This window comes from Acomys minous, assembly GCF_964271855.1.
Source record: "Acomys minous genome assembly, chromosome: 5".
NCBI lineage: Eukaryota > Metazoa > Chordata > Mammalia > Rodentia > Muridae > Acomys > Acomys minous.
The window spans coordinates 60,976,684-60,998,007 of record NC_140494.1 but is presented as its reverse complement, the minus strand read 5'-3'; the positions used below and the strand labels follow the sequence as shown (position 1 = coordinate 60,998,007).

The window sequence follows — 21,324 nt, the reverse complement described above, 5'->3', positions numbered from 1 at the left end:
GGCAGAACATTGTATACACAATAAATAAATCTTTTTTAAAAGTTACTTTTTAAAAGTTCGGAGGAAAAAAATGAGATCTGGTTAAAATGCTTAGAATCAGATGACAGAACCAAAGATTTATGTAGATATAAGCTATGCATGATATGACAGGACCATGTTGTAAACTGTACATTTCTGCCTTAATGACTGCATCACCACAGAACTACTGTGAATCTAACTCTGTCTTGCTCATTCAGCAACACAGACAATACAAACCTGCCCAGAATCTGAAAGTCAGCAAGAAAAGCCTCCTAGCAGCCAAGGAGGATGGCAAAAGCCATGTGCTAAGAATCATGTTATATACTTCTAAATAGGGAAGCGAAGAGAGGGGAGGGGAGGGGAGGGAAGGGGAGGGGAGGGGAGGGGAGGGGAGGGGAGGGGAGGGGAGGGGAGGGAAAACCAGATCTACTCCAGCTCTAGCCTTCTTGATAGAAACAAAAAACTAAAGGAGAAGCAGGTATTCCTGTAGGTCTGGAGCAAAAAGCAACAACAGAAATGGGGTAGGGAAGCAGTCAAGAACCCAAAATATTATAAATAGGTCTACATTGCAAAGGCATTCTCAGACATAGCATACCACAATATAATAATTTATAAATTACGAAAATGTTAAACTATACTCAAAACACTCATGAGTAATGGAGAAAACTGACGTTTTTTTAAAGTTTCCCTCCAAAATACTTAAAATAGAGGGGGAACTTTAAATTATAGGAAATTTACTTTTTTGAAATTCATTTCTGTGAACAATGATTCCTTGGAGAATTGTACAATTATGTTTACATATGTTATTGATTGTAAAAGCCAACTGCAATCTGCCTAGCAGCTTTCCAGAAAAAGCCTGTGAAATTCAACATGTTCCACACATGTTCGAAGAAGAGATGCTCCCTAAGCTGTGAAAGAAACCTGCAATTCATGTTAACCCGCAGACCAATGCTTGCACACCATCTATACACAGAGCGGCACACTCCAGATCTGGGAGTCAGCATCATCCTATTTTTATAGAAATCTAAAGTTTGGTATCAATTGACTTATTCACAGCTACTTGTAGAGTGCCCAATTTCCTCCAGTTCTGACGAGGTACATACTCTTTCCATGAGACCATGCTAGAACCTGGTAACTTTTTTACTGTATAATGTATCTTTAGGACCTATAATTTTTATTATTTATAATTTACTGAATTTGATCATCAAAATCATTTATTATTGCTGATCTTCATTTCCCAAGGTATGTTCCTGGTACCTCTACCCCAAGAGTACTATCCATGCTACTGACTGTGGGTAAGACAAAGTTACACTGTTACATTTAAAAAACCCTGGAAAGCCACAGTGGTGCACACCTATAATATCAGCACTCAAGGAGGCAGAGGCAGGCAGATAGATCTCTGTGAGTTCGAGACCAGCCTGGCCTACAAAGCCAGTCCAGGACAGCCAAGGATACATAGAGAAACCCTGTCTCGAAAAACCAAAAAAAAAGAAAAGAAAAGAAAATACTTGGAGGTATTTAGGGGATTGTTTGGGGATATATATAATATGTATAATTTATATATAAATGATTCATCATGTTTTTCATGCATTTATTCTTTCATGGTAGGACTCTCCAAATAGAGAACCTTTCCCCCACAGACATCTTACACACCCTCTCCATCTGAGACATACAGAGAAAACTCAAGTATAAAAACCCCATAATCTAAGCAGTATTGATGTGCAGAGCTTAGAATACTCTGAAAATATTTCCAAGGGGAAAAAAAACTTAAGAATAAGTAGAGAAAAGGTTGGCTAGTTAGCTATAAGTCTCATAAATCCCCTTTCTACATCTTAAAAATCAGCTTTTATAGGGGAGAAAAGGTGTGGGGGTGGCGTCTATATAAGCAAATATTAAGAAAGACAGACAGGCACACGCGCACACACACACTTGTTTGTGAAAGCTTCAAAGGATTTTTAAACTAAAGCTGCACAGTAAACAAATAGCACACACATCTGTACTTAGGATCTCATTCATGCTCTGTTTTTTGCGATGCTATATAAATATTGCACATCTCATCATATTTTATTTCTATTCATTCATCTTCAGTGTTACATAGGAATAAATGCTTTTCCTTTTTTACCACAATTGTCCATAATTCAGTAACATTATCCATGTAGCTTAAAGCGGATGCATAATAATTCATTCACAAAGTTCAATGGTTTAGAAGAACAGGTACATACTATTTTCATGAGACTTCCAGTCCACTGAGCTGTCCCCTCCTTACTGGGTTAACATGTATCAGTCCTGCCAAACTAGCCCAGGCTCTCCCACAAGCCTGAAGTTAGCTGACTGTAAACTGGTCTAGAATAACCTAAGCTGAGACTGAGCTCCACGGGATCATTTACCCTGCAGAATGGTGAAGACTTGATCAGATGCAACACCATAACCTAAGGAAGTACAAGTGTATACTAACTCCTAAGGGGTTCAAGCTGAGACCTGATACAATGTCATTTCTGTGACACTGATAGCTAGCTTAGACAAATGGAGGGGGGAGGGGGACACAGCTACCATCCTCCTAATGGAAGTCACTACACAGTCACCTTGCAAAAGGCATGACCTAAGGAAAGGTAAAGAACAGAGGTCACTTTTGCAGTCCTCTAAACCATTATTAAAATGTCCCTTCACAGGCCAGGCGTGGTGGCGCACGCCTTTAATCCCAGCACTCCGGAGGCAGAGGCAGGCGGATCGCTGTGAGTTCGAGGCCAGCCTGGTCTACAAAGTGAGGCCAGGACAGTCAAGCTGCACAGAGAAATGTCCCTTCACAATTGGTTTGGTTTGGCGTTGGGGTTTTATTGGGGAGGCTGTTGGCAGTGTTGGTTTTTGGAGGGGGCTGTGTTTTTTTTCTTCTTTTCTTGAAAGAAATGAAATCAAATCAAGATTTACAGGTCACATGATCTTCTCCTTAAAAGCAACCCTGTATCTTTTCTGTCTAAAACATTTTTTTAGCTAAATTAACTATATTGTAATTTCTCCACTCATTTTACAGTAAATAAAATTAAACTTAGGGCTGGTGAGACATCTGAGTCAGTAAATGAGTTTGCTACCAAGCATGATAACCAGAGTGCCATTCCCCAAAGCCCACATGGTAGAAGGAGAAAACTGAGTCTCTGACCTCCACACACATGCTGTGGCAGGTACATGCCCACACCCATGCACACACATTAGATGGATGGTAAGTAGGTAGGTGGGTGGGTGGATGGATGCTAAAATAATAAAATAAAGCCTAAACATATCTTTTAAGTAAAATCATCCTGGTTCATATATTTTGCATGCCATAATGGTAATATCTTCAAGGATCTAAAATATTATTTCATCTTATTCTTTAGTAAATCCATTTCCCATCTCATTCATTTCCAAAAAAGCAATCTACAGAAATTTTTGGAAGGGCGTGGTGGTGCACGCCTTCAATCCCAGCACTACAGAGGCAGAAGTAGGCAGATCTCTGTAAATTGGAGGCCAGCCTGGTCTACAAAACAAGTCCAGGACAGCCAGGTTTTGAAACAAACAAACAAACAATACAATACAAACAAAAGGAGGAGGAGGGAGGAGAAGGAGAAAGAAGAAAGAAGAGGAGGAGGAGAAAGATTTTTTTTCAAAGTCCCATATGGAATTTCCTCAGGCTCACCCCAGTAAAGCGGTGATGACAACCGTTGACCCTGTGGCCTGCTACCTGTCTGATGGCATTCTGGGGAATGTTCAATAACGCATGCGTAGCCTGACCTTCTGCACACCACTGCAGCCTGGGAGGAAAAGTGAACTTTGATCTTTGAAAAGAAATCTCTGGTTCTTCACTCCCCCACACACACCCTCCTGTGACTGCAGGAGGCCAGCTCCCAGCTTATAACCTGCTGCTTTGCCACATCACTGGCTCTTTCTCTTTCACCAAAGATCTACTTTGATCTACTTTGCAGCATTTCTTTTGTTCACTAAATTCCTGTCTGTGTGCCACTATCCGGCTGCTTTTCCATAGTCCCCTCTCTCCTCATGACTGATAGAGACAGTCATTATTTTCCAGTTTAAAACCCCTGGAATTCATAGACAAACACATCACAGTGAGTTACTACAGGAAAATAGACAGGATTAGAAAAGAATAACAAAACCGAGGGGATGACAAAACTTCACTAAAAAAAAAAAAGGCATTAAAATGCAAACAGTTGAAAGCTTTCTTCAAAACACATCCCACTACTTTTGCCTCAAAAAACAATTTCCCACAACTGAAACTTTTACCAATTTTTCAGTGCAGAGGAAGGTCAAACTCACAAATTCTGAACTCCAACATTTTGCTTTTCCTTTCACAGCATCTAACTCTGCATGGGAGGGGAAGCAGAGAGGGACTGCTCAAGCGAGGGAGCCACAGGAGGAGGTGGGCCAGCAGAGGCGCTTCAGTTGCCTTTCTAGAAAGCTAAGGGGCTGGGCCGGGGAGAGAGATGGTCTCTGCTTCCATAGGCCCGTGATCATCTCCCGCATGCAGAAGTGCTCAGGAACAGCCGCTAACTCAACTGCTGCATCAAACAAGTAGGGAGGACGCATTGGAGAGCTGGAGGAGCCTGGGCTTTAAAGCAACATCCGTTTTCCACAAACTTCTTTAATAACTTTCAAGTGATTCTTCTACTTTAGGCAGATTCTGCGCTAAGGATTCAATTACACTAGTACCATACCCTTACCCTGTGTCATACTCTTACCTGTAAACTGCTAAAAATTACAAAGCGGCTCCCCCATCACACCTTATCAACCCACAAGTAAAAATAAATTTCTTTTGATTAAGCACTTTTTATCTTTAATGTCATCTGGTGTCATTATCACTTATTGTCAAGAAAAGTTTATTAAAATCTGCTTTATTATGCACTTTCCACTCTAGTAAAGTTGACAAAGCAAAAAAAGGATTGCTATCTTCTATTGTTCCTTTTTCATTTCATGCCTAGATCAGATTAACCTTGGTCTCTGTTTCATACTAAATCTTCTGGAGTTGAAATGCTAGTATCTGTGACACACATCCAGAGGTCCTCAAATTAACCTGGTAGAAGTTAGGCCAGAACAAGATTGTAAGTGCCACCTTAGCCTCCACTGGAACCAGTTCTCAGAGATGTCAATTACTCCTCACTCCTGTTACATCACAGCTAATTCAGAGTTGAGTTCCTTCCATGTATGACTGGCTGTAGCTGCCAGAATGCTCCCCTCTACTCCAACACTGCTGTCAGAACGCACACGTGCTAGCAAACATTCCTGGGTGGATTTAGCACTAAGTGCACAGCACTATAATGACAGAAGAGGTTGAGGTCACTGGCAGTCTATACCATGTTCTTTTTATAGAAACTATGTCTAAAGGAGTTATCCAAAATAGACAACAGCATGAAGCAATGGAGCAGGCAAAACAGGGTATCTTTACTGGAACCTGTTTGCATAAGTTTGCTTAAAGCCATTAGTAAAATCTTCAAGAGAAGAGGCTAGAAAGATGGCACAGGAAAAAGACCCTTTACTGATCTTCCAGAGGATGTGAGTTCAGTTCCTAGCATCCACATCAAGTGGTTGGTCTAGGAGGATCTGATGCATCTGGCCTCCATGGGCATCTACACACACATGCACATAACCACACACACACACATACACACACACACACACTTTTAAAAAGATAAAAACAAAATAAAGAGAAATGGTCAGTATAATAGTGATCACAAAACCAAACAAAAATAATACATGATGAAAAAATATACCTTTCACTTGTCAATAGAAAGTTGAAATCATAAAAAGACAAAAGTTTCAATAGCATGACATTTTCTTTCTTTCTTTTCTAAAAATTAAGACCCACATAAAGCATTCAAGAAGGGCTGTCAAGGATGCTATGATGTCTAGTTTTGTTTTTATTATACCTTATACTGGTTCTTTGTGAATTCCACACCATGCACCCCAATCCCACTTATCTCCCTCTCCCCTCGTACCTGCCCTCCACCCTTGCAATCTCCCCTGCGACAGAAGGGGAAAATCTTATGGAAGCTGCAGGCTGTCAGTGTGTCCCACGGTATACCCCTTTGTCCATACGCCTGTGCTTCCAAATGTTCATTGCAATGACTTGGTCTGGTCCGAGGCCTCTGGCCTCTGCTACACTTTTAATGCAGGAACCTCACTGGGACTCCTCTCAGATGTCCTGTTGTTGCCCTGTGCCATGGAGATCCTGTAGTTTTGGATCTACAGGGTCAGCTACTTCATGAACTCCAGCAGTTCATTGATGGGGTAGATGTTGGGGTGAGCCAATTCCAAGGCCTGGATCTGGCCCTGAGTTATCTCAGCTGGTCAGCCTGCAGGATCTCTCACACTCTAGGGCTGGCTTAGCAGCAACCCCCACAGCCAGGGCCAGCTCTGTCCTGCTGCCCAGGCAAGCTGCAGGGCCCACTCTCACCAGTGTTGCAGCTGGTGAGAGATACAGCCAGTTCGCCCACTCTCATGATCCCAGGGACAGCTCTCCCCCTGTAGTAGACGGCAAGGGACAAGGAAGGCAGGAGAGCATCTCTCCCTTGTCTGCTCCACCTCCCAGCAGACATGAGGCAGGACTGGCTCTCCTGTAGTCACACCCTCAGGGGCTGGATCACCTGCAACACTCACTCCCAGGGCCCACTCTCCCCGTGCTGCAGCAGGTGAGAGACAGGGCCGGCACTCCCACTCTGATGACCCTGGGCCCAGCTCTTCTGCCTGCTATAGGTACCAAGGGGCAAGGTAGGGGCATCTCTCCCTCACCCATGTCACCTCACAGTGATACCTAAACCTTGGGGAAGGGAGGGATGATATAAATTTCCCATTTAAGGCTCAGAGATCATCTTTTAAAATGTTACTTAATAAGAACTTTTATGTTTGTTTTGTTTTGTTTTGTTTTTTGAGACAGGGCTTCACTGTATAACAGCTCTGGCTGTCCTGGAACTTGTTCTGTAGTCCAGGATGGTCTAGAACTCAGAAAGATCCACCTGCCTCTGCCTCCCATGTGCTGGGATTAAAGGCATGTGTGCCGCCACCACCACCCTGCCAAGAACTTTTATTTATTACTAAGAAAGAAAGACTGGGTTTTTTTTTTAATGGCCCCTGGTGGGTTGCCCATGGTCCAGTAGGTGGCTATACGCCCACACATACACTGGCATCACCAAGTAGATTCTTCCTGCACAGCAAGAATGTCCCCATGCCTCAAAAAATAACTTAAATTGCACAGAGGATATAATGACCCACTTTAACCATAAATTACCTTTCATGATCTTCTTCACACTCAGGTAATATAGATGACTCATCACAGTGGTATACTAGAAAACTTCAAGGCAATAGGAATTTGTCCTTACAAGAAGAAAGGCATTCTAATGTGCTTTATGAAAAGAGGTCTTATATCCATTTCTTGTGTAAAAGGGATTTGTATCTTGTATCAGAATCTATAAATTGATCAACATCGCTTTGTGTATATAATCACTCACAATGGGTTCAAATCCTGACTAAGCCACTTAGAATTAAACACTGTTGGTTAAATCATAACCAGCTTTTTCATTGAGGTACATAATCACATTATTGTCTAGCTGCATCATTGAACGCTTAGCACACATAAAGTGCACTGCTCAGTACTGACACAATGTACATTTTCAATGAATGGTAACTGTTATTGCAATGTTACCTCGCTGAAAAAATGTGTTAGGTTTAGCACTGCTCAACACCTTAGTTTTTCACTATTATCAATATCCTGGTCCTTCACACTGGCCTAAAATACTTATTTGACTGCCTTTTGCTTTGCTTTTCAAATTCATTTCCTATCACTCTCATCTTTCCCACCAACCTACAAAATGTCAACTAAATCATCTTTTCCCCCCTCAAATATGTTCTACTGGCTTCTCATCTCAAGGTCTGTAGACATAGGATCACTTTGGCCCTTGTAGCAGCCTCCTTTGCTTGATTCAAGTCTCAACTAAAAGGAGACTTTTTCAGGGTCAGATTGCAGATCAGTTGTAAAATGTTTGCCTAGCCTTTAGGCCTAACCCTGTACCTTAACAATAACAACTCACCTTGTGTGGAGTAAATTCTGTGTGTGTGTGTGTGTGTGTGTGTGTGTGTGTGTGTGTGTGTGTGTGTCACATGCACACACATGGACATGTACATATGCATGCCGACACGCACATGCCATGGTATACCTGTGGAAGTCATGGGACCACTTAGGAGTCTATTCTCTCCCCCTCACTATGTGAGTCTCAAAGATCAAGCTGAGGTTGTAGGCATGGAGGCAGGCATTTTACCCACTAAGCCATCTCACCAGCACTCTCTAGCCTTCTTTTCCTTTATCCTCAACAATAAGAATTACAAATAATAATAATTAACATTCATAAAACTACACTGTTTAGCTCTGCATATACCTGTACTTTCCTGCTACAGCACTCACTACCAATGGAGCACTAGCTCTATAATGACAGAGCAGAGTATAAAGTCCCAAGTTCAGCCCATAACTACTATTCTAAGTCAAAGGCCAAGAAAAAGGTCAACCAAACTGTAAGCCGTATGAATTAACTACCAACAGGCTTCTCTAGAAAGTGGCAAAGATGTGTATAATGGAGTCTGTGTCTCAAGTTTAGTGATCCCCACAGAACTATGGTTGAAGAGCAGCCAGCTTGTGTGGTTTGAGGACAGAAAACTGGTGCATTCTCATTTCAGAGGGAAGTCAATCTTCACTGTGGGAATGAGTCAAAGCCACTCAGGTACTCGTATTAGCATCAATCTAATCCAGACTGCCCATGATGAACTCTACTGGGTTTACAAATCTCTCACTTCCATAGCATCTATGTTTGTTTAACTAAACTTTACACTACAAACTGAAGTCAACGTCAAGAAGAGGAACACATAAACACCAGGATTCCTACCACTGTGTCTCTCACTTTGCCAGGGTTGCCACGATGCAGTTGTTTTTAATTTATATGTTCACTTCACATGCCGACGGCAGCCCCTCCCTCCTCTCCTCCTAGTCACTCCTCCCACCCTCTCCCATCCCTTCTCCCCGTGTCCTCAGAAAAGGGGAGCCCCCTCCCACCAACCCACCCCAACACATCAAGTCACATCAGCACTGAGCTCATTCTCATCCTCTGAGGCCAGGCAAGGCAGCCCGGTTAGGGGGAAGTGATCAGAAAGCAGGCGACAGAATCCATGTCATAGACAGTACCAGGGGACCACCATAAAGACCAAAAATTAATTTTAAAAAATCAGCTGCCCTTCCTGTATACAAATGACAAATGGGCTGAGAAAAAAATTAGGGAAACAACACCCTTCACAATAGCCACAAATGATATAAAGTATCTTGGTATAACTCTAACCTAGAAGGCCTGTATGACAAGAACTTCAGGTCTCAGAAAAAAGAAACTGAAGATTATCAGAACATGGAAAGATGTCCCATGCTCATGAATCTGTAGGATTAATATAGTAAAAATGGCCATCTTACCAAAAGCAATCTACAGACTCAATGCAATTCCCATCAAAATACCAACCAATTCTTCACAGACCTTGAAAGAACAATCTTTAACTTCATATGGGGGCGTCGTGGTGCACACCTTTAATCCCAGTACTTGGGAGACAGAGGCAGGTGTATCTCTGTGAGTTCAAGGCCAGCCTAGTCTATAAAGGGAGTCTAGGATAGCCAGGCTGTTACACAGAGAAACTGTCTTGAAAAATCTAAACAAAAGAAAACAAACAAAAAACAGAATAGCTAAAAAATCCTATACAATAAAAGAACCTCTGGAGGTACTTTCATCTCTGACTTCAAGCTGTACTACAGAGCAATAGTAATAAAAACTGCATGGTATTGGCATAGAAACAGCTTGGTGGAAAAATGGAATCAAATTAAAGCCACAATACAACTATTAAGAGATACTAAAAGATAGAAAAGCATTGAAAAAGGTATCACCAATACTTACGCATCATTTGAGCAAGTCATAAATTCCCCTTTTATTTTGGGATGCCATGAGCCAGTATGGAGCATTGCTGTATGACCCTTAAAGAAGACAGTGGGGAGGGTGTTAAAAAGTAAAACATAAACTGACATCACACATTTAAAAGCACAGCCTTTGAGTACCCTCAGGACATACTACTTACTTATAACTTAGTATTACTATTTTATATGAGTTTCATCGCATAGCATGCTTTATCTCACTTGCATACCACTCTCTGGCCACTCTGGGAACTAGCAATGCTCACCTGTATAGGTGTCTAATAAGGGGGAACAGAGTAAGTGATACTCTATTTAGCAAAATATAAAAGGTAAAACCTAAGGGAAACAGGTCCCTCTCTAAAGTCATCATCTTTTCTCTAACAGAAAATAACTAAGAAATTACAAAGCATTTACAATCAAGCAAAACAAGAGATCAAGGAAGAAAATCTTTACTTCCTAAAACTATGTTAATAATATTATTAATTCTACAACTTTGTTTTAAGAATAAATGAGAAGAAATTAGCACCAAAATTATCTCTACCTAAAATAGAGAACACAAAAATACTAGAATCAAAGAAACATGATAATGGTATAAAAATTAATATACAATCAAATCAACCAGAATACACATGTACAAAAGGAAACAGGGAGACAGACAGTCACAGTCACAGACACACACACACACACACACACACACACACACACACACACACACTTTCTCTCTCTTTCTCTCTCTCTCTCTCTCTTCTCTCCCCCCCTCACCCCCCCTCCCCGAGAGGGAGCACAGTCAGGGAGAGTCTCATACATCAGGATCAAGAGGGCAGAAAAGAGGCTAATGGCTTTTATAGAATAATGGCTGTGGCTCTAACAAAGTCCAAAATAGAGCCATACTTTTAAAAAGCAGACAAGAAAAATAATGGTGACTCTCTGGAAGGAATGAGCTGGAAACCACTCCCAGTCCAAACTCTCCACAACACCTCAAATAGCATTTAGTGCTGTCCCAACAATCCCATGGCAGAAGCAGGGACCACCAAGGTGGACTTACCCTGCAGTACGGAGACATGAACTGAAGTGATTCTACAGGGACTAGATAAAACAACAGCGGGCTCCTTTTCTACATCTGAACTTGTGACCATGTTTTTAACTCTCCACCTGCCATACCCACCTGTATTTCAAACACACATGTCCAATAAGAAAATCCTAATTTATGGTTTCTCATTTATTTTCAATTTGTTTCCCAGTTAAGCTACCAACTTGGGAGTCATCCTTAAACACTCCCCTGGACCTAATCCCTGTATCTTCTAGACATAACCAAACTCCATCTACCAGTCGCTTACCAAGTCTATCCAAAATATATCATGTCATACATTTTTCTTTCACTATTATCACTCTTCTATAAGTGAACACTATATCATATTTTGTAATTTCGTTTATTTTTTTATGTTAACATCCTCTTTACTTTCATTCTTTTCTCATGTGTTCCACAAAGCAATGTAAGCCCTTTAAAAACATAGTTCTACCGCAGCTAATGCCAAGACTGAGTGCCACCGAATGTACTGCACGTAGAAGAAGCCGCCACAGGATGCATGCACAGTTCTAATGGCACTCGCTGTGCCGAGCCCTTCACTAGCACCCAACTTTTTTTTTCTTCTTATTTTTTTTCTGTTGTTTTTTTTTTTTGTTTGTTTGGTTGGTTGGTTGGTTGGTTTTTTGGTTTGATTGTTTTGTTTTGTTTTGTTTTGTTTTTAAGTTTTTCAGGACAGGGTTTCTCTTTATAGCCTTAGCTGTCCTGGACTCACTTTGTAGACCAGGCTGGCCTCGAACTCACAGAAATCTGCTGGGATTAAATGTGTGTGCCACCGCACCTGGCTGTTTCTAACATCTTTAAACAAGTCTAAACAAATTAATTTCCCCTTATTGGTTTCCTTACGACTTTCCTGTGTTCTTTCCTGCCCAACATGCATTAGCTGCTGCCTGCCTGTTGGTTCCCCAACTACAGGAAGCTCTTTCCACAGATAGCATAGTTTCCCCCCTGCTGGAAGCATTTTTATTTTCATTTTCTCATGGTGAGATTTTTCATTCTTCCGGCCTCGGTTTACAGGCCACTTAATCCAATAAGCATCCCGTAGCCTCTCCGTAAACACAGCTTAACCCATTATTCTTTCCACAGCACCCATTTCCCTAATAACAGCAAGCATAATGTGAGGTCTTTATTCATCTATTTGGCTTTTGAAAAAAAATGTGGCCTGGCATGGTGGTGCAGGCCTTGAAGCCCAGCACTTGGGAGGCAGAGGCAGGTGGACCACTGTTTACAAAGCAAGTCCAGGATAGCCAAGGCTACACAGAGAAACCTTATCCCATTAAAAAAAAAAGAAAGAAAGAGAGAGAGAGAGAGAGAGAGAGAGAGAGAGAAGAAAAGAAAAAGAAAAAATGTGAACTTTCACATATTCACAAACAAATATAGATGGGACAATCTGAAATTTAATATAAATAGAAACAAACAAACCTTGCTATGTTCACATGTGTCAAGAAGACACATGAAAGGTTAAAGGAAGGCAGAGAGAAGCATGCACCTGCAATGGGCGGAACAGTGGTCTCCCAAAATATGTCCTTGTTCCAGGTCCTGGGATTGCTAAAGAGACTCTTGTTTGGAAAAGGAGTATTTTGAGGCATAAAGAGCAATCTCCCTAAGGCTCAGGAAAAAAATCACAGATGACCAAAAAGGATGTAAGAGCCAGAGCACCAGGACAATGACTCTGCATAGCATCTTCTAGACATGATGGGAAGCTGCACCCAAGAAGTCTCAAAAAGATGGCTGCATAAACATGCCCTGCTTAACCACAGCACCGGAAGGTAGGCTGACACAGGTTACAGGAAAGCTACAGCAATCAGTGGCTGCTGAGAGAGGAGATCCAGTCTTCTCTAGGCTGAGCTTCCTGGTGGGTTATCCATTCTTAAGGGGTCAGCCTAAACACATCTGCATACAAGCAACCCTAAACGGACTCTAGTAAGGTGCGTGCATGCATGTGTGTGCATATGCCCACATGCCTGTCTGTCTGTCTGTCAGTGTTTATGTGTGAAACAGTAATAACAAGCAAGAAGTCGTGAATTTGAAAGAGAGTGGAGGGGATGCTGGAGGAATTGGAAGGAGAAGAAGGCAAGACAGAAATTATGTAAATACAGTACTCAGGCATGGGCCAGGAGAGATGGCTCAGTGGTTAAGGGCACTGGCTGTTCTTCCAGAGGACCCAAGTTCAATTCCCAGCACCAGTTCCAGGGGATCTGACACCCTCACATAGACATACATGCAGGCAAAACACCAATACACATAAAACAAAAATAAATAAATCTTAAAAAGAAAAAGAAAAAGCTTGTGGTATAGTACTCAGGCATGAAATTCTTAATCATCATCATCATCATGGATCTCTCGATAAGTTATTAATGTGGGTCCTACACCCAATGGTGAATGTTCTTCTACAAGAACAGAGTAGAGGACACAAAGAGAAAGTCACATGAAAGGGACAGCTGACACTAGAGTTTTCTAGCCACAAGGGCATCTAGCATCTCCAAAGCAAAATGGAGCAAGAAGGGCTCACCCTTTAGGCCACTGTAGGGAGCGGGATCCTGCTTATACCTTTATTTCTGATTTCTGGACTCAAGAATTGTGAAGGGATTAATGGTGATTAAAACCATAATATTTGTGGTAATTAATTACAGTAGTCTATAGAACTAGAAAATACTCTCAGCTTAAGACCAAAATTGTAAGTATTGAATTCTAATTAATACATTTGTTTTCTCTTTGCAGTGGTATGCATTAACAATTCTAAACTGCTTTCAATAACATGAAGAATTAATCCAGTGAATAAATATGCTGAGGCTGATGTGAATCAGGTTTCTCACTGTAGAAGAAAATAGCAACAAAAATGGGAAAGGAAAGGATCATAATGAGTGTTGTGGTATTCTAAACTAATATGTAAATACAAACAAATGAGTATATGGGCATGCCACTTTCCCACTCCACACTGAGTATCTGAAAACAATGTGCTATAGAGAACCTAGCAAAGAGATCCTAAAATTTAACAGTAAATTTTCAATAAAAAGAACGAGAGCTTCCTAGAGACATAACTGACAACAGAGCTGGAAAAGGAAAAGAGGAACCCAGAACATCCCACTGTGCCAGAAAGACAGCACTGCAAAAGTGATGGGGCAGGTGAAGGCTGAAGTGCACTGAGAAAGCTCCCCTCAAAGATAAGGTGGAGAAGCAATTGTGTTCTCTATAACAAACTTCTGGCCGCCACCCATGACTACATGAGAGTGCTTGCACATGTGTGCACCCACACACTAAGAATGACAAAGAGTGCAGGTGTATACTGTATACACAATAAATAAACAAGTCTTTTTTTTTTCAATTTATTATAGTAACTAAAATCAGAAAATCAGCATCCCTAACTGCTAAGAGAGGCTACAACCTAAAAAGGTCCACTCAAGGTCTCCATACCAATGCTTATAACAGCTTTGTTCATGTAACTTTGTTGTCAGTCAATGATCCCCCCAGTATCATAAGAGGGAAAGAAGTCAAGGTCACATAGAATACTGAGAGTTGTCGGCTGTTTTGTTTTATTTGTTTCATCAGCTATTAAATGATGATGTAGCCGGGCGCAGGGGCACACACCTTTAATCCCAGCACTTGGGAGGCAGAGGCAAGCGAATCGATGTGAGTTCAAGGCCAGTTTGGTCTACAAAGTGAGTCCAGGACAACCAAGGCTAACACAGAGGAAACCTGTCTTTTAAAAAATTTTAATTATTAAAAAATAAAAAATGGTGATGCAGTTGCTGAGATAATAAACACAACTACAGAACACATAGATCTATAAAGAAAAGCCTTAATTTCCCTTTTTGCTGTTAGGCTGGGGGCCTATTATACACCAACTGAGTTTGTCAATCAGGTAGTAAGAGAAGACAAGGTAAGAGCTGTGCATCTCTAAGATATTAGTGTCAACACAGGGCAGTTAAAGCTACCTGGTAGTTAAAGCTACCTGACCAGATAAGAGCAGTCGAAAACCAAGTACAAATACTAGACAAGCATCCAAAATAAACAAGGGGCATTCAAAATTTAGAGGTTGAATTGAAAAAGGATGAAAAGAATGCTATAGTCTGTAGGTCTCTGAGGTTTCTGAAGACCTTATGTAACTATTTTACCTTATCTTTCTATAGAATCGTATCTATCTATTACATCTAGGATATATACTCTTGTGATAAAAAATAGACTAGCAATTGACATGACCATGATTTGGTCAACTAACAACTTGTATAATTTACTTAACCTAAACAGCCTGCAATAATACTTTCAAAGTGCTGGAGGTAAATTTAGTGTTCTATTTGAGTTGTATGAGTACAAACTCCTGGCAACACCCAGCCTACCTCAAAGATGATGATGATGAACATCAAAGAACCTCCTTTTTTTTCTTCTTGTTTATTATTTTTAATTAATTTATTCAGATTACAACTCAATTGTTATCCCATCACTTGCATTCTCCCATTCCTCCCTCCCTCCTGCTTTCACCCTATTCCCCTCCCCTAGGTCTATGACCTTGGGGGACCTCCTCCCCCACTACATGGTCATAGGCTATCAAGTCTCATCTTGGTAGCCTGCTTATTCCCCACCAAGGGAAGGTGGTCAAATATGGAGCACCAGAGTTCATTTCAGAGTCAGTCCCCACTCTCCACATAGCTGGGGAGAATGTCCTGTCCATTGCCTAGATCAGAGTAGGGGTTCAGTGTTTACTACTTGTATTGTCCTTGATTGGTGCAGTAGTTTGATCAGATCCCCCTGGGCCCTGATCCACCCATAATGAGGTTTCTAGGAACCTCTGGATCCTTCTATTTCCCCATCTCCTATATTTCTCTTACCTAGAGTCCCAGTAGTCAAAGAACCTCCTTATGGAGACAGCTTTAAATGTGTCAAACAAGGCACTGGACAATATGTCCTCATTTCAGCTATAGACTAGTCTGTCTAAAAGTGGGCAAGCTTGGATGCAGGCAGAGTCAACAGCCAAACTCTGCCAAGACAGGGTAAGCAAGTCCTCAATAGTTCCTGCCTCTGTCTGTCAGATATACTGGGCTAGAAGGCTGAAGATGCTCCAACCTTATAGAGAGTTTTGGATGACTGTTCAGAGCAAACTGTCTCTGTAATTTTTTTTTCCTCACTTTGGAATTCCTGCTTACTCAGGTAATTAATTTTATTCCTTCTTAAGTCTCTGAGGAGTTGTAGATAGTTTTAGCTTTACAATTAAGCTTAGTTGTTTAGGGGTTAAGATGTTTTTAGGTCTAGATAGATGTTTTAAGTTGATACTGACAAGATATGATAGATATTGATTTACACTCAAAATTTTAGACTCACCAAGATAGGAAAGATGTTTTCTTCAAGGCTGTCAAATACAAATAGCCAAAACACTAAGAATGTAACATTTATATAATTCCTGATTGTGTCATGGTTCTTCTTGCAGTAGATAGTTTATGTTATATATGTGTGATAATATAAATGTATATGTAAAAAAATTTTAAAAAGAAAAAGAATGAAAAGGATACTCAGTGGAGCAGGAAGAAAACCTAATTGGTACACTGTTGGTCAAGATGTTTCAGGAGACAAATCAACTGCCAACTACTAATTAATCTACATACTGGTAAGAACTGACCCAGAGAAGAATGGATAAAGAAACTGTGGTACATTTACACTATGGAATACTATTCAGCTATTAAAAACAAGGAATTCCCAAAATTTGTGGACAAATGGATTGAACTAGAAATGATCATACTGTGTGTTAACCCAGAAGCAGAGAGACTCAAATGGTATATACTCACTTATAACTGGACACTAGCTCAAGGGGCATGTCCCATGAAAGTCTTCACTTACCAGGAAAGTGGGATAGATATGAGGACATACTATTGGGATTCTAGGTGAAAGAACACTATGATGGGCAGATCTGGGCCCAGGGGTCCTGCTCAAACTATAGCACCAACCAAGGACAATACGTGCAGTAAGCATCAAACCCCTACCCAGATCTAGCCAATGAACAGGACACTCTCCACGGTTGAGTGAAGAGTGGGGACTGACTTTCACACGAACTCTGGTGCCCCATATTTGACCACGTCCCCTTGATTGGGAGGCCTGGTGGCACTCAGAGGAAGGATAGCAGGTTACCAAGAAGAGACTTGATACCCTAGGATTATATTCAGTGGGAGGAGGTCCCCTCAGTCACAGTCATAGGGGAGGGGAATAGGTGGAGGGAGAGAGGAATGGGAGGATACACGGGGTGGGATAACAATTGAGATGTAGTATGAATGAATTAATTTTTTAAATTATAATGTAAAAAAAGAAAAAGAAAAAAGAAATAAAGGAAATCCTATATTTAAAAAAAAAAAAAAAGAACTGACACAGACCACTGATATGTGGTAGGACTATGTAAGGGATTTAAACACTACTAAGGGACCGAGAAATAATTATTAAGGGATAAGTTCACTCAAATATATAGGCTCATCAAGGATCTAATTAATATTTCTAAAATGGAAATAATTTGCCAATTATTTAGAGGGAGAAAAGAAATGTTAAAGACTTGCAGTGAGCAGGTATCTGGTCCAATTTGCTCCCATTAAATATCTAACTTTGGAATAGCTTATGAATTACAATGAAAGGAAAACTAAAGACTCAAGATGCACTCAGCCTTTGAGAACTCAGATATTAAACTGCCTTGGCGTTCCCAGGCTGCTATATTACTCCACACTTCCACTCTTCTGCTGCTTAAATAAGCTCACTGGATTCAGGGATGTCCAGTCCATGGCGACACAAACCCACGAGGACCCTGTGGCAGCTATGAATGTGGCCCAGCATAAAATCACTATGAGGAGTAGGTTTTCTGCTATTTACTTTTGTATCTCAGTTGTGCAGATTCTGAGTGTGAACTTTGTATCACACTTAACGAAAGGTTTGGCTGGCCTGATCCAAGCAGGGATCTGCCTGAGGGCACAATCTGAGCACAGCAGGTTCACTGCCCAGTGAGCTGCAAGTTCACTGTTCTCCACACCCCTCTTACTCCCAGACTCAGCGATTCTACAGACAGCTCTGACTTACCCATTTCAGGCCTTTAAGTTGCTTTTTCTTGCTCAAATAGCATCATACCCAGCCAATCTAGGTATTCAAAGCAGAGCCCCCCCCCAAAAAAAACTATAATTTACTGATAATTATTTGTTGATTAGAGTTGAAATAGAATCTTACAGCATTAAAAAAAAAAAATAACCTAAGAGAAAATGTCACCCAGAAGTTAGCACAAAGGAACACCTTAGTTGCTGAATAGTCAGAACAGAGCACAAATAAATGTATTACACTGAAAACACCCAGCGACTGTGAGCGTTATTTCTTGTTTGTAAAGACAGAAGCATGACAAAGGCAACGGGAATGTTAAGTGTTCCTGTGTTCAAACAGAGACCAAAATTAGTCATAACAAGATGAAGTTCAACTAAGGATTCTTAACTGGATCTAAATAGATTCAGTACATTAGTGGAAAAAATTTAAAGTGACACCTATTAAAGACCCGTTAATGACTAAAACACCTTGTATCAAATAAGTTAGTTTTTGCCTTTCCCTCTTTATGTAAACAACAGGTCTTGGGGGAGGCGAGAATATTCCTTTACTCAACTGAAAATTGCAGAGAGGAAAGAAGCTCTTTGTCTCTCGTGATATGCTCTACGCTGCACATCTCTGTAGTGTTCTACATAGAGGACGCTACATGTCCATCACCAACACTGTATCTTCTATCATCCACGCACGCACGCACGCACGCACGCACGCACGCACGCACGCACGCACGCACGCATGCAGTCTAGGCTATACTATCTAGCCACTCTTGTGGCTGCTTCAAAGGTAGCACAATGAAGAACTCCCTACTGAAGTATCATTTCCTGTCAGAGAATAACAAGAGCCTGAGGGCCCTCAAAATTAAAGTGCCGTCACCAAGCCTAACATCCCTTAAGCACCGTCTGTCATTCTTAGTCATCGCCACAAATGAAATCTGCGTGACAATGTTTTGCTGGGTGGGCTTAGAGCGTTGAGAGTTGGAATGCTTTTCCTGTAAAGTGTCACACAGTAAGCATCCTAGGTTTTTAGCCTACCTTCTCTGATACAACGTTTCAACTCTTCACTAGAACACAAAAGAAACAACAGGTGATAATAGACAGCTGTCTTCCAATCAAAGTCACAGTTACAAAAGCAGCATGGAGCCTAGACTTGGCACAGGATCATCCCTTACCAACCCAAGCCTTGTAACCATTCACAAGCAGTCATTTCCTCCCAGTAAGCCAATACGCTAAAGTCCATGACCTTCAAACACAGGAAAGAGTATGCCATTCATCTTTGTCTTATTCCACTCAGTGGCCTAAGATATTCCAGCAGGACTAACCTGGCTCATTCTGTGGTTGCCACAGACAGCTCCTCTTCTGAAGCCATGAACTCTTAATATTTAGTGATTTGATAAATACTTTCGTCAAATCTGTGATAAGTTCTAGACAGTCTGCTTATTGTCCACATAACCAATGTCTTAACTTTTCTATTTTCTATATCCTAAACATCAGTCACTGTCTCACTGTAATCTTGACTATTCTCTTTTGTTGTGTCCACAATAAAGAACTTTTATCCCACTACCCCTCAATCAGAATGTGCCATTTAAAAGCCAGAATCCCAAACAAAACTCAAGAATATCATATAAGGGAAACAAAAAGAAATAATGGGGAGGGAGAAGATAAAGAAGATGAAGAGAGTATGTTCAAGGTAACAATTTATCTATATAAAAATTCCTTATGGAATACAGTAAAATACACCACAATATATACAAAGTTATTAAAAACTGCCACATGAGCCAGGCGGTGGTGGCATATGCCTTTAATGCCAGCACTTGGGAGGCAGAGTCAGGTGGATCTCCATGAGTTCGAGGCCAGCCTGGTCTACAGAGTGACTTCCAGGGCAGCCAAAGCTATTACAGAGAGACCCTGTCTTGAAAAAACAAAAAAGCCTATCATGTAAATATACAGAATAGACAATATACACCTCTGTAAATTTATATTTTGTATCCTTTACCCTAGTTCTTCTAATAATTTTTCTCGCACACACCAGTAGCAGCAATTATGGTGTGTGTATGTGTGTGTGTGTGTCTGTGTGTTCCTATGAGTGTGTATGACTGTGTACATATGTGTGCCCTATGAGTGTGTGTGTTCCTATGAGTGTGTATGACTGTGTACATGTGTGTGTCCTATGAGTGTGTGTGTGTGTGTGTGTGTGTTCCTATGAGTGTGTATGACTGTGTATATATGTGTGCCCTATGAGTGTGTGTGTTCCTATGAGTGTGTATGACTGTGTACATGTGTGTGTCCTATGAGTGTGTGTGTGTGTGTGTGTGTGTGTGTGTGCGTGCATGTGGAGGCCAGAAGTCAGTATCTCCACTTCATTGCTTTTTTGTTGTTGTTGTCTTTGTTTTTGTTTCCACTTCATTGTTTAAGACAGGGTCTCATAGCCAGGTGTGGTGGTGCAGGCCTTTAATCCCAGCACTCGGGAGGCAGAGGCAGGTGGATCACTGTGAGTTCGAGGCCAGCCTGGTCTACAAAGAGAGTCTAGGACAACCAGGACTACACAGAGAAACCCTGTCTCAAAAAAACAAAGCAAAACAAAACAAAACACAGGGTCTCACTGAACTCGAAACTCACCAATTCAGCAAGATTGTCTACCCAATGGGCTCAGGAAGCCCAGCTGTCCGGGCCTTCAGGCCTGAGTGAGAAGCAAGAATTGCTACACTGGTTTTTACATGGGTACTTAGGATTAGAACTGAGAACCTCATTCTTACCAAGAGCCTTCTTACCCAATGAGCCATCTCCTGAGCCCCTCAATCCTGTCTTTACGAGCCCATCCAAATTTACTCCAACACAAGCAGAAGAAATTGTTCTGCCAGTAGATGGTGGCACTTGCCATTTCCAACCTGAGCCTATGTGTACACTTATTTTCGGATGACCTATTTCTATCCTCTCCATTATTAACATAAAAGTATTCTGTCCTCACCTTCAGTGCTAATCTTTCCTTGTAGGCTTGATCACAATCCCTACCACTTCGACAAGGATCTTTCCAAACTTAGTATGTTTCGGTCTGGGTTTTTTTGGTTTTTTGTTTTTGTTTTGTTTTGTAGAATTGTATTAGTTTTCAATTGCTGTGTAACATATGCCATAAATTTAGGGGCTTGTAGAATCCTCTCGTTTATTACTTTGTATTTCACAATGTGGCTAGACTCTGTTGAGTGTTT

The 21,324-nt window shown here is 41.1% G+C and overlaps 1 protein-coding gene across 2 annotated transcripts in view; it reads right to left on the bottom strand.

Moving 5' to 3' along the window:
- WDR70 (WD repeat domain 70) overlaps positions 1-21,324 on the bottom strand; it is a 221,056-nt gene that overhangs the window by 126,773 nt on the left and 72,959 nt on the right. For both annotated transcript variants that reach the window (XR_014779175.1, XM_084781528.1), the window contains exon 9: positions 9,975-10,051. Coding sequence is in view for 1 of the 2 variants with exons in the window: in XM_084781528.1 (XP_084637654.1) it covers positions 9,975-10,051 (77 nt within the window). In the remaining variant the exon portion in view is untranslated. The remainder of the gene's footprint in view (positions 1-9,974; positions 10,052-21,324) is intronic.